The sequence below is a fragment of the Polypterus senegalus genome, chromosome 2 (genome assembly GCF_016835505.1).
Source record: "Polypterus senegalus isolate Bchr_013 chromosome 2, ASM1683550v1, whole genome shotgun sequence".
In the NCBI taxonomy this organism is placed as follows: domain Eukaryota; kingdom Metazoa; phylum Chordata; class Cladistia; order Polypteriformes; family Polypteridae; genus Polypterus; species Polypterus senegalus.
The window spans coordinates 146,901,055-146,915,376 of record NC_053155.1 but is presented as its reverse complement, the minus strand read 5'-3'; the positions used below and the strand labels follow the sequence as shown (position 1 = coordinate 146,915,376).

Here is a 14,322-nt window from a genome sequence, read left to right as displayed (position 1 = left end):
TATACAGAAGACAAGTTTCTGAGGGTCACCAGCTTGCATGATAGGTGACTCACAGTACAACATTTACATGCACAGCTTAACAGTGGTCAAGAAAAGAAAGTGTCAGTTTTTACAGTGAAGAAGAGACTTTGTGCTGCAGGTTTGACAGGGCAAGCGGCAATAAACAAGCCATTCCTTAAAGGATACAATAGGGCCTTGAAATACCAGCTGTGGACCACTGCGGACAGAAAGAAAGTCAAAATTTGAAACCTTCAGTTCATCATGAAGGGTGTTTCTGTGTCTTCAAGTTGGTGAAAGGACGGCTCCTGAGCATGTGATACCAACTGTCAAACATGGAGGAGAAAGTGTGATGGTCTGGCAGAGTTGGTGACTTGCACAGATTAACTGCCATTCTGAATCAATAGTGTTACCACAGTTTGGCTGTTATATCAACAGATTGTGGCTACTTTAATGAATCAAAAATTTGATAAGTTTTTGTATACAATGATTCCTCAACATATTTTTTTATTTCACATTCTTTATCTGTTCTATGCCTTCTATGTGTGCATTTACATAAAAGCTAAAAAACTTGAGATGTTCTAAAACTTTTGACCAGTATTTTGTGTGTCTATATACATTGTCGGAGATGGCTGGGGTGGCGTCCCGGCTACTGGAGGTGGGCTTACGCCTTCACCAGACCATGTGGGGGCGACCGCCCTGGTTTCTTTGGGGGCCATGGGTACAGAGCTTAGAAGCTTAACCCTGTAAGGGGCTGTGGTCACCGCCAGGGCGCACCCCCGTGCCTTTGGAGCCCTGGATCTCGGCACTTCTGCCACACCTGGGAGGGCTGGAGGGAAGAAGACTGGGGACACCCCCGAGGGCTTCCGGGTACGCAGCCGGCGCTTTTGCCACACGGGGGCGTGTCGGTGGGAGATTGCCGGGAAGCACCTGGAGCACATCCGGCTGTGTATAAAAGGAGCTGCCTCCCTTCATACGATGGTGAGAGTCGGGAGTGTAGTGGACGAGGCCTCTAGAGGAGGCAGGAGGCGGCCTGAAGAAGGAAAGAGGCATTGTAGTTGGCCAGGACTTTGGGGACTTTTGGGGTTTGGTGTGCACTTTGAACTCGTAAATAATGTACAATAAACGTGTGTTGGGTGAAACCAACATGTCTGCCAGTATATATACAGTACAGGCCAAAAGTTTGGACACACCTCCTCATTTAATGTGTTTTCTTTATTTTCATTACCCTTTACATTGGTAGATTCTCACTGAAGGCATCAAAATTATGAATGAACACATGTGGAGTTATGTACTTAACAAAAAAAGGTGAAATAACTGAAAACATGTTTTATATTCTAGCTTCTTCAAAATAGCCACCCTTTGCTCTGATTACTGCTTTGCACACTCTTGGCATTCTCTCGATGAGCTTCAACAGGTAGTCACCTGAAATGGTTTTCACTTCACAGGTGTGCCTTATCGGGGTTATTTAGTGGAATTTCTTGCTTTATCAATGGGGTTGGGACCAGCAGTTGTGTTGTGCAGAAGTCAGGTTAGTTGGACGATCATTTATTTTTCAACAGGACAATGACCCCAAACACACCTCCAGGCTGTGTAAGGGCTATTTGACCAAGAAGGAGAGTGATGGAGTGCTGTAAATGGTCATGAAAATAAAGAAAACACATTGAATGAGGAAGTGTGTCCAAACTTTTGGCCTGTACTGTATGTGTGTGTGTGTGTAGTTTAATATCAAGTTCAAATTTAATGTCATGTGTATGGAATTTATTTTCCAATATTGTTAAAGAGAAAGGAATAAATGAATCCAGTGACCATTTGCTTGCTGTAAAAATGTTTAAAAGTTTCAGCATAAAACAGGAATAATGCAAACAGCGCAAGTTCAACAGCAGAAAATACAGTATCTGGAGTTGAACTATACCTTTAGGATGTAGGAAGTGTATTTAACAAAAAATACTCCCATTTAAACCTTTAGTTAGTACAAGTGTGTGTGTCCTGGAAAAGAGAAAACCATTGCCCATTGTATTAATGATACTTGCTAAATAATTAAAAATACAAAAAAATATCCTAGAGTGATGTATTAAGACTAAATCTAAAAATATTGCAAAGCTGTTCATGTGTCTAGAGTAATTGCTATGCAGAAATTAGTGTGAGGAAAAGAAAAGCACTTGATTGTCTGTTCTTCACTTCAAAATATTTTTATACATTCAAACTAAATTTCAGCAGTGAAATCTTTTCTACCCAGCCTAGTCACTTACTAGGATCACTAACATGAGAATATTTAAATTAAAATACATTGTGTTCCATCCTTCAAATAATGAGTAGGCCCATGTGTTAGCTTTTAATTTATTTTCAAACTTGTAGGAAAGAGACCCAATAATTCATTCAATTTTCCCTGAAAGTGCACACATTATTCATTGGCTGGTACCTGCATGCAGAACACCAGGAATCACAATCAATCTGATGAATGAAACTTCACTAAAAACTAGGCCATCAAATAAAAATAAATCCTGAAAATGGGGTTACCCCATGACAGTGATGCAGCAGGGACTAACAGCCATCAGCGGCAAGCAGATGTAATCCACATGAGTCTCAGCAGTCATTCAGCTCTAATCAATTCTCTTACTAAGGGGGTTGTTGTAGCTGCTACAATTTTCCTCAATCAGTAAAAGTGGTTTAGCATTTCTAGTACTTGTTTTAAATGACAACTGTAGAGGAGGAGGGTGTTAAAAGCCCAAAAGAAAGGAGCATCCACATTAGAGATATATAAACAAACTCCAGTGTATCCAGTTCAGCAGATATATAAGCAGAGCCAATTGCATTATTTCAGTTCTCAGACTTGTGTATGCAACTTTTCATTTTCACACGATCCATATTCTAACCAGTAAAGAAAAGAAATTAAAGATAGTTGCAATATAGGAAATTGTGGTGCTTGAAAAGATGAGACTAACTGTGCAATTAGAGACATAAAGCTTAAAGAAAGTAGACACATGTACCTTCTGAATTACATAAGGAGGTAACATTCTAGCACATATTGTCTTGTGTAAACATCATGGGTAGATCTTGTTTTTTAAAGCTATGTTTTGGCATGGTAGATGTTGAAAATGGATTGACTTTGAAAGGGTAGTGCTTGTGGGACTTGTGTGCAAAAACATTTAGTGGCAAAGACCCCTCAATTTTCGAATTTTTCCTGAGAACCAGTACCTAAAGCAAAATGGGTGTTGCATCCCAGCTTGAGGTGTGTCACAAATATAAAAAGGCAGCCTTAGTGGTGGGCGGGGCCTCGGGCTGACCAACCCCCCGCAGGTTACGTCAAACACTGTTACCGGTATCTGTGGACTGTATAAACGTGCATGCAAATTTAATAAAAGTAATGTTAACATACACTGGATTTTGTCATTACAGTATTCAGCTAAATTTTTGCAAGATAACACGCTGTCACACATGTGCACATGGGAGGTAGCTAAAGGGCTTGAGTAAGGGCAGTTCCGAGTCATACCGGGATGGGGCAGAGTGCACTGACTCTTTTTCTCCCTTTCCTGCAGACCATTCACGGGAGATTCCACCTGGCCCTCTTGATGTCACTTCCGGGACTGAGTCTATGGCAGGAGTCCTTTCTGGCTCCGGCCCCTGTGATGTCACGTCCGGGCTCGAACCTATGGCTGAAAACGTTCATGAGCCCAACCCCTTTGATCTCACTTCCTGTCTTCCCTTTTAAAAGCCTCCACCTTTTCCCTCTTCCCTCAGTTCTGTTTTGGACTCAGTTTTGTGCACATCAGTGCCGTATGCATTTTTTGCGACTTTTCAGCCAGGATACCAAATACATGGGTGGCTGCCCCAAAACTTTCTATGACTCTGAGTCAAGTTTGTGACATTGGCGTAGCCGGCAGGATCGAATGGTCCCAGAAGAGAAGGGGACAGGAAGGTGGGAGCGTACCAGGGCCGAGTTCTCAGGTGGGGAGGGTGTCCCGCAATTCAGAAAGACCCAGTGCAGGATCCGCTCCCGGCACGCTTAACTAGGCAACCTAGGCAGGCCAGGGAGTGTGCGGGAGGGGCTCACAGATTTGGAGGCGGAATGGGGAGGTGAAGGGGGCTTATTATGCTCTCCCAGGGGACAGTGCCTGTCTCCCTGTGAAGGCAGAACCCCGAGTCTCACCTAGGGGTGCCCCAGACTGGCAGGTGAATATATTACAAAAGTGGAGGTTCGACCCAGAGCATCCAACCCACAAACAAGCCTGGTCATTGTGGGCTGCAGTAGGGCACTGGTTACAGCCAGCTGAAAACAAGCCCTACCATATAGTGGAGCAGGTGGCTTGTTACCTCCTAAAGGCACTACCCCGCGAGTTTGTGACAATGCGGACTTTATCAAAATATAACTGGAGAATATAACTTGACAAATCCGGTTGAACTGGACACGTGGACCTCAAATGTGGGGCCGCCTTAGGTACAGGGTCTGTGACGGTTGCCTCACTTGCCACCCCCAAGTGCCGCTTTTGCAATTATAATATAATTTGTTTTAAATTTTCAGTTACTGAAAGTCAGTTTTGACGTCATGAGATCTTTTCAGTTTAAGTAAGCAGAGTTTAAGAGGTGATGTAATATGGGTTTCAAATTATGAAAAGAATTGATATCGTAGAACACGAACAGTTGGCAGCATTTTTAAGGTTAAATATCACATTGACATTAGACATCATTCCTTTATACAAAACAGATGGATACATCACAAAAGTTACCCAGTAATGTAGAAAATAGCTATTTGGAGACCTACAAATCTCCATGATATTTTGAAAACCTTCAGTGAATAAGGATTTATGAGCTATCTTCAGCTTAATTTCCCGTCCTGGTGTTATTTAGAAGGCATGGGCCATGCAATTCACCTTATTGCCCTCTTATTGTATAATCCATTTGCTGTGGGAAAGATGTCTTTCAGGATGATAATGGCCATATTAATAAAGCAAGCACAGTGAGCCAGTACTTACAGTACAGGGTGCGCACAAAGTTCATATACCCCTATCTTTTGGAGGATTTTGAAAACACGTTTCGATTGCGGGAGCTGCGATAAATCGCGTACTCGTCAGAGAACATAACCTTTTCCTTCTCAGCATTTGTTGGAAATTGGTGCAGCATCAGATCACAAGCTTCCTGACGTCTGTCCAAGTCGGCATCTGATAACTTGTTAACGTGCAATGGACGCCAACATTTCATTTGCAAGTCCTGTTTGATGTGTTTTTGCATTGTTGATTCCGCTGTTTCCAACTCAGCAGCACGTTTACGAGTGGATTTCATTGGGGATCGTTGGACAGACTCTGCCACATCTGCACACGTTTCATGCCTTGTGGATATTCTTCCACTTCGCGGCGCATCTCGGACACTGCCCGTTGCAAAAACCTTCTTCTCCCACTGCAACAACGTCCTCTTTGTCGGCAATCCCTTCCCAAAATGTACAACAAAGTCATCCATGACATTTTTGATCGATTTCCCAGTAAGAAGCCGCTCATGAACCCACACAGTGGCCACCAAACGCTCTTCGATAGTGAAAACACATGTGTCACCCATCGTTTTGTCTTGGAACGACAGCCACATTGTTGTGCTTTTTTGTGCGGCAGCAGGTGGCAGCACCAGACAGGATGTTGGAAACACACCTCGAAATACTGGGAAGACTTGGGCTGATGTCCACAGGAACCAAATTGTCATGATTATTCCTGTAAATGCTCCAAAAGATAGGGATATACGGACTTTGTGTGTAATCTGTATATTATATATGTACTTATTATTACAAAGAAGTTATCCAGACTGTATAGCATGGTTTCCTTAGTTACTATGTCCGAGGCAACTTGAACATTTATGGACGATTCAAGGATGGTGTCAGAGCAAGCAAGGCATGGAGGGCTTAAATGACCTTCCAAGAAGAACATGCTATATTTTATCTCCTGTAGAATTTCAGGAGCTAGTAGATTCTGTACTGCAGCAAAAGAAAGAAATTACTAGTGGCACACGCTTACCGTCATCTCATTTAAATGACTTCATTTAGATATCTATCTATCTATCTATCTATTGGCCACTCTCAGCTTATAATGTGTAGTTTATGATGGTTAAAAAAGGGTAACTAATATTATTATGTTGCTCAACATGAGCTTTCCCTTTAATTGAGCTGCTAGTAATTTTTAACTTTGGAGAACCACTTTGACTATGGTGGGACACAAATTAATTAATTTCCAAACAGAGGTTTGGTTGCCCTGAAATTATCTATAAAACACTGACTATCTCTCTGGTAGAAAAAAATAAATACGACAGAAAGCTGGACTACAATAATCTTCTGCTACCTTGTCAAAGTCATTTCGCTTTTAGCATTAAATGCTTGGAAATGTTTTCACTTCTCGGTAAATCTGAACGCTCTAAACCGCCCACATATTTCCCTGCTGTTTACCTGATCAGATAGCAAGAAAAAAAGCACATAAAATAAATAATTTCTTGTAGATGTTAAAGGAGTTCAATCCTATTCCTTTTTTGCTTCCCTTTTATTTTAATCAGCTTTAATCTATGCCCTCCATTAACTAAATCAGGCTCTTTTTTCTTAAAAGTACATCAAATAGAAAATTATAGTTACTTTAGCTAAAATATTATATTGAAAAAATATCTGTCATTCAATTGTGGGCTTTTTTTTATAATGGGAATTTTACATAGATATATACCACCACCTGGTGGTTAGTTATGATTTTTCTTTGCCTTTGTGAGAAAATGAAGGTTACCCTAACACTGCAAATATGTACAAAATGTAGTTATTCTACATGTATGAGGTGTACAGAAATGATAAGTCATAAATCCAGTATTAATTTATTTTACATAGAATTTTTGTATGTGATTGCCTTCCACTAACTTGGTGAAGTATAGCTGTTATGTTTTTTACATTTACTTTGCGAAGAAAATGAATTTTATAATGTAAGTTATTTAGCAGCAAGCAGCTTTATGCACAGATCATCCAACCTGTGGACAAATTAATACCTCATTTTTCTATTCTTCTTTGACTGCAATGCGGAAATTGATGAATTCAATAGCTCTGAGGCTGAAGAAAGTGGGCTAATGTCTTATCAAAGAGGTTAAAATGGTGCTACTGAGATTAATTTTTTGCAAAGTTAAACTTTCTTGGTGTTAGAGATGCAGCCTGAAGCAATTCTGAATGTGATGATTAATAAAACTGTAAATAACATTAAAGCAGTTGTGAAAACAAGGCTGATCTCTTAGAAATTCAGCTGCGCTGGGTTAGCTGTTTTAGCAGGGACCAAATTGGAAGGTAATATCTCCCATCCCCTCATATACCAGTTTTCCCTTATTTGCAGTTCATTAAGTATGCACATTAAATATTTAGGTAATAGTTCAATATATATATATATATATATATATATATATATATATATATATATATATATATATATATATATATATATATACAATCATGCTGGAAATCACTATAGTGACAGTGTCTTTACTGTCTTTGTCTTGGGTGTTTCTCTTCTAAGGAGACCACAGCACACCCAGTGTTCTGCGGGTATACTCAGTCGAGCGCATATCATCAGGTTTCCAGTGTTTCTTTAATAACATTAAAGTTGTCAATCTACTACAGTCAATCGCCTACAGCCAATCAGCTTTAAAGTTAACTTCTGACATCATAAGAACGGCAAACAATTTCATACACTTTTAATAATGGTTTAAGTAATCTGCTTACCTTAATGGTTTAAATGATGAAATATACTTTCCTGTAAGGTCTGAGGATTGTGCATGTAACAAATTCATATTTTTGTTTTCTTGAAATCTTGCTCTATGATGTCAGATACTACTTTTTAAGCTGATTGGTTCAAGGTGAATAACAATCCTAGCGCTACAACTTTGTGGTTCCAGGAACAACAGAAACCAAATTATATTTAATCCACCTCATGTATCTTTTATATTTTGAATTCTGGCTCAGTAAACACTTAAAATGGAGACCAGTATGAAAAAAAGTGGAATTTGGATACAGTATTTACATTTGTACAAGAATGTTTCAGGAATGTTGTAATGGGTGCACTTATGCTATGGGATCCACCGAAGTACCCACCCATATAGGGGCCAATTTATATTTGTAAATCACTTAACATGGATGTCTTTGGAATGTGGACTAACTGGAAGAAAAAGAGAGAACACGCAAACGTCAAATGCATAAAACCTACACATGGGGTTAGAACGCAGGACACTGGCCACTGTGCCTATGCTTGATTGATATCTTATTCCTGTTTAATTGAATTTTAAACAGATCCAGTCTTAGAAAACACCTTGTCAGTTTAACCATGTCGTATGTTTCAGACTGGCAAGAATGGAAGAGTTAGCATCACTCAAAGAAAACAGTTAAAAATAGACTTCACTTATTTTTTATAAACCATTGTATAAGCCTTTATTTTTTTTTCCTGAGATCCTAAGAGAAAATCAACAAATTGAATTCAGTATATGAGAACTGTGCAAAGTTTTCAAAAGAAAATTAAATAATCTAGTGGATTGTATATCCACCATTACTGAAAATATTGATCTTTACCTTCTAATGGCTTGGGCAAAAAATGAGCAGCTGGTTTCGTCTTCTTTACCCGGTTTCCCTTCATGACTTGGCCTTCTTTGTTAAGACCTAGGAACCATGCCCTGCCAGATTCTTGTTGTCTGTACAGCATGGATGAGTAAATCACATAATAATTTTCAAATACAGATTCTTTAAACTTGCACTCTGGTGTAAAAAGTTCCTGCAGAGCAAAAAAAAAAAAAAACAAAAAAAAATGCCAATCAGCGATAATAGCTAAATATTTCTTTAAATAATAATAAAAGTTAACAGTTTCAAAGAGATCATCACTTTGAGTCAAGCTATCAATTCTCTTTGCACAGTATGCTATCCATTCTGAGCACAACCGGCAAATCAGCTTTTGACATCAAATGTCAATACAGATTGAAAAGATGGCAGTCATCAAAATCTTAAGCACAATGCCTACAAAGGCTTCCTAAAGGGATAAAGATAATATAAAAATATAAATGTCAGATATAGATAATGCTGGTAAGCTGAGTTATACATGTAAAATGACTTCACATTTATCCATCCATTCAAATACTGTCTAAACCCATTGTTTCCCCTACAGGATTTTAGGGACTCTGAGCCTATGCCAAGAGTATTAAGTACAAGGCAGAAACCAACCCTGAATAAGATTCTGGAACAGTAATGTCAGGTTAATAAGGAGTCACTAATTAAAATATAATGCACTTTTTTGTTAATGCTGGAGTAAAAGCTTATTAGATATGGATAGAAATTGACTGGTGGTTTAAGTCCTTGCATATGCAAAGATTTGTATCACTGCAGCACAAAAATTAGCTCAAAAGAAATGAAAGACAAAACATGAAAATGACTGAAACACTAACATTTAAGTGATTATTTTTTCCCAAAAGGTTACTGTATATTTAATTAAATAAATGCAATCGCTAAAGCACTGAGTCACAATCAAACTTTTAAGTACAAGTGCAGGGGAAGAAACCTTTCATCAGTCAGTAATGGCAGACCGACATGCAGATAGTGGACTTTTAAGAGATGTGCAACAAGATAACACTGTAAGTATTTTATGGATTCAATCTAAAATCATTACATTTCTTTTTGAATGGATTTAAACAAGCAGTAGAGACTTTAGCAGCTGACTGGCACTTGCACTGATCCCTCTTTAATGCCTGCCATCAAAGACAAAGTGTGAATGATTGCTTGGAAATCCCAACCCACATAAGCCCAAAGGAAACCTGTTAGATGTCCTTCTGATGGACTAGGAACTGGGACAGAAAAAAAATTTTAAGTAGAGCAAGAGAGGGAGAAAAATAAAGGAAAGTGTGAGAGCACAAGAAAATAGAGTAACAAGAATTACCCGTACTCACAAACATTTTCTGATGAATGTCATTTGCAGGTGGACTGATGTACATATGAAAGGTATGGTTTTTATTTTGGTTTTAGAGTCATGAGTCTGACAATATCTATAGTAGTGTTCTTCTTTTTTCAAATAGCATTCATGCAACAAAAGCTTAAAGAACTAAATCAATTCATTTGCAAACTCATACAGCACACCCTTACCATAATTAATAAGAACATTTGTAGGGCCTAACACTGCTGAATAGATTCTTTTTGGTTCCTTACTAGTGTGCTTTCATGCTATTAGGTCCAAAAAATAATAATATTAACATAGATGGAAACAGCAATCATAAGAGAGTTTTAAATATTGGGGTTGAATAAATCCCAAACTATATCAATGAGTAATAAATAAGTAATGAACTACTGGTATTTCACTATAAGGCTGAAAGCTTTTCACCAGATGTTCCTTTTGAAGGGAGGTTCAAATAAGGGACAATCCACTATGAAACTCAAATAAACAATTAAACCCAGAAGTTAACCTTGGTAAAACATGCCCTCATCTCATTTCATTTTCAAGTATTATGATTTTTATTATTTTCATGATTACTGCGGTTTTGTCCTGGAGGCTTCAATGAAAAATAAAGATAATCAGGTTGTCATCACATTTTTGCTTTGTACTGAAACTTTTACATCCAGCTCCCTATTTATTATATTAACTGCAGTCAAAATATGGAATTGTGTATTGGGCTATCTTTTTACATGTGTATTGGACGGAGGAGAGGTGTTGACTTTGATTTAATGTGAAGCATAAAAGTCTGGAATGTTGTATCAAATGTATATTGAATGAAATATCACTCACTGCAATGCTGATTATACAATCAGTAACATTAACAAACGGTCCTTGAATTTTAAATATTTAAAACAGGTGGCTTTAAAGGAAATAAAAATGTAACTAACTTTGGAAATATCAAACTACATTGATTAATCAGTTTCTTTGTTTTACTTACTTGAGCTCAAAAGGAAAGCATGTTTCTAATTCTGGTTTAAGAATCAACCACGTAAGGAATTAAACTTATACTGGCCACCGTTTTCTTTGTGTTACCAGTCTACTTAGAATGTGCTGCAACTGCTTCATTTCAGTGTCATTGTTCCAGAAAACTATTTCTATTGTCTTGTTTTAACATTTATTTTATTTAATTCCTTACTTAGCTGATTACTTTATCTAAGGTGACTTGCAACATTTGAGATACAACTACTGACATTTCTTTTATTCTTCCATTTGGAACACAGGCAGGTGACTTGGTGTTGGCCACACAGGATCAGTAGAGGGATTTGAACCCACAGTCTCTGGGGTTGAAGTCTAAAGATTTAACCACTATGTCACACTGACTGCATATTCCAAGTTACTATATAATTAGTAAACTGGAATGTTGTACAGTCACAAATCAACTATAATTTGATTAAAGAAAATGTTTCCATTAGTTAAAAATATTTTGGTATTGTAGAATGTATCTATTTTGAATGTAATTACCAAGTAAATTACTTTCATTCGACTAGCAAAAAAATATTATTTGATTAAATTATATCAATTTAAAAAATAATTGGTATTAACCCTTTCATTATTGGAATACATTGTCAACCTACATCAGGTTGGCAAAAATGGGACTTCAAGATTTTATGTCATAAACACTTTTTATTTCTTTTTCTAATATTAATGGTCCATCCAATGAATTAAAAATGCAAAATATCTATTGAGACATTCATTGTCAAAACATTATACTGCATTTTTGTGTTCTTATAGAAATAGTTATACATAATCATAATAGCCATAGAATCTAGAATATTAGGCATTTTCAGCAAAGTAACTAGTGAATGTCAGGTTTTCAACAGGCAAGCTGGAATATACTTTTTTATTTTTAACATGACACAGTTCTGCAACCTGCAGTGCAAAACACTGGGTCATTTCCTGAGTCATGCTGTGATAAAAATTGGCCATTTTGAACTGCTCTTATCAGTAGTTAAAGCCTTGTGCTAACATTCTACATCCATCTTCGTAAACTGCATGTCATTGGATTTTGAGAGGAAAACTGGAGCACAAACTGGGGGCCCATGTGATCACAGAGATAATGCACAAACTCCATGCAGACAGCGCCCAGAAGCTGAACCTTGGTCTCCTTGTTGCAGTGTAGCAGTGCTGCTACCATGTCACCCACTGATATAAATAGAACACAAATACATGAATAAAGTCCTTAGAAAGCTGTTTATACAGTAATCATCAAAATATATTAAAACCATTGTGGACTATAGCCAGCAGTTATCCCGGCCAATACCCCCAAACCGCCAGATGGAGCCCTCCCTGCAATGTGGAGATGCCCCGAATTCCAGCAGGGCATCATGGACATTGGAGTTTCCCTTCACAGCCCTGCTAAATACCGTGGGGGCCACCAGAGGACGCTGCAGGGAGGCTCAAGGACTCGTATGTTTAGTATAGCCCGGAAGTACTTCACAGTCACGAGGACAGAAGAAATAAAGTACTTCCGGGCTGAAGAAAAGAGGAGTTTTCACCTGACCTGGAAGTGCTGTGTAATCACATGGACTGAGGGATCAGAAGCACTTCCGGGTCAAAGACTATAAAGCACTTGGGGAAATCCCAGACGGTTGAGCTGAGTTGGGAGGAAAGGTGACAACGCGTCTGGCAGTGGAGGATTTGATTATTGATTTGAGTATTGTATTATTTATGAGTATTGTGGAGTGGAGGGTGCTTTGTGCACTTTATCATAATAAAAAGTCAACATTTTGGACTTTTATCTGGTGCCTGGCGTCTGGTCCGAGGGTTGAAGGGGACGACAGTGCCCCCTATCTGTCACACCATATAGCTGAAGCAGAAACCTTGTGCAGCTTTAAAATGTACATGGATAAGATAAAGCAAAATGTAGCTTATTATCTAACCAAGTAAGCGATTAGTGTACCAAATGTTCTCCGCTCCGCTACAAAAATGAAAGAAGGTAACAAACTACAGCAATGTCTCTGTCTTTCCTGTATTGGAAAACAGTGTCACTCTCCTAAAATATATCAAAGACTGAGACGCTCCATATATTGTTCATGAAAGTGAAAAAATTCCTGTAGCTTTGTTCGGTATACCTTGGCTTCTCTCTGCCAGAAGTGTTATAAAATTAAGGGTTGAAAAATCAATAACCCAACCTGGAACATGAACATATGAACTAAAGCAGTGTGTAGTGGCTTATTTATTATGTCTATTATTTACAGTACCTGCATTTTATTATCAAATATAATTCGTTTTTCTTCATCTTATTATTATTAAAGAATATTTACATATCTTAAATATGTAATGATAATGTCCATTTGAAGTTTTCTTTTTACTAAAGTGTATAAATTTATAATTTAATCATTCGTTTAGTAGTATGTGAAGTAGTATTGTTATGTGTACAGAGAACATTCTAATTCTTACTTAAATGACCAACTAACATGCAACATGTCAACACTCTCCAGCACAATAAAACTATACTATATATCCAGGGGTGCACATAAGTGGTGCACAGGTGCACATGCGATATCAAAATAAACAAACAGTACAGGACATAGTGGACAGACTTGTTCAACTGTTTCATACTTGTGGTTTAGCAGAGTGGAAGATGAAGCTGATCTCAGTATGCACTAACAGAGCCGCTGTCAAAGTTGGAATTTAGAATGGGGTCGTTCCAGATGGTGGATATCGGGAACTCCCTTGTGCATATCCTGTGCACTGCCAACACCCTGGAGAACTGTACCAAGTCAGCTGATCGCACGGTCCCATACTGTGAGTCATTTAATCAATCCACGGTGAAGTTGCTAAGCTTTTACTTACAGAAAGGTGGTGCAAAACGAATTGCACAACTAAAGCAGATCTGTGAGGAGAAAGGCATTGCTTTTGTCAAATTTGGAAAGTTTAACAATATCAGATGGTCTGCATGGAGACAAGAGACTCTGTTGAAAATATGGAGAATGTTACCAGCTATTCAGATTCAAGTGGCAACAAGTGATGACAGTAGCCTAAATCATATCTGCACAGAGCATTTTCGTTGTTTTCTAGCCGACATGCTTGATATTGGGAACATTTTACAGTTCACCTCCCTCAGATTCCAGCAAGATAATCTGACTATTGGTGAATGCAAAGATGAGCTTATGGTTGCTACTGGACAGCTGACACTACTGATGGACAGTGAGGGTAAGTACAGGAGGGAGGCTGTGTCACATGCTGATGCTGACAGGGATAAGACTGATGTGCTGAGAGCTCTAATTCACAAGTTTGAAAGCAGATATGAATCCCTGTGATCACTTTTTGATTTTTGATCCTACAACTTGGCCTCTTGAAATGAAAGACCTCCATAGTTTTGGCAACACAATACTTATTAACATCCTTGAGACATATGAGGCCA

General features: G+C 38.3%; 1 protein-coding gene across 4 annotated transcripts in view; it reads right to left on the bottom strand.

The window, feature by feature from the left end:
* fgf14 (fibroblast growth factor 14) overlaps positions 1-14,322 on the bottom strand; it is an 813,860-nt gene that overhangs the window by 66,620 nt on the left and 732,918 nt on the right. For all 4 annotated transcript variants that reach the window (XM_039744787.1, XM_039744789.1, XM_039744790.1 and 1 more), the window contains exon 4: positions 8,555-8,753. In XM_039744787.1, the coding sequence (XP_039600721.1) occupies positions 8,555-8,753 (199 nt within the window). The remainder of the gene's footprint in view (positions 1-8,554; positions 8,754-14,322) is intronic.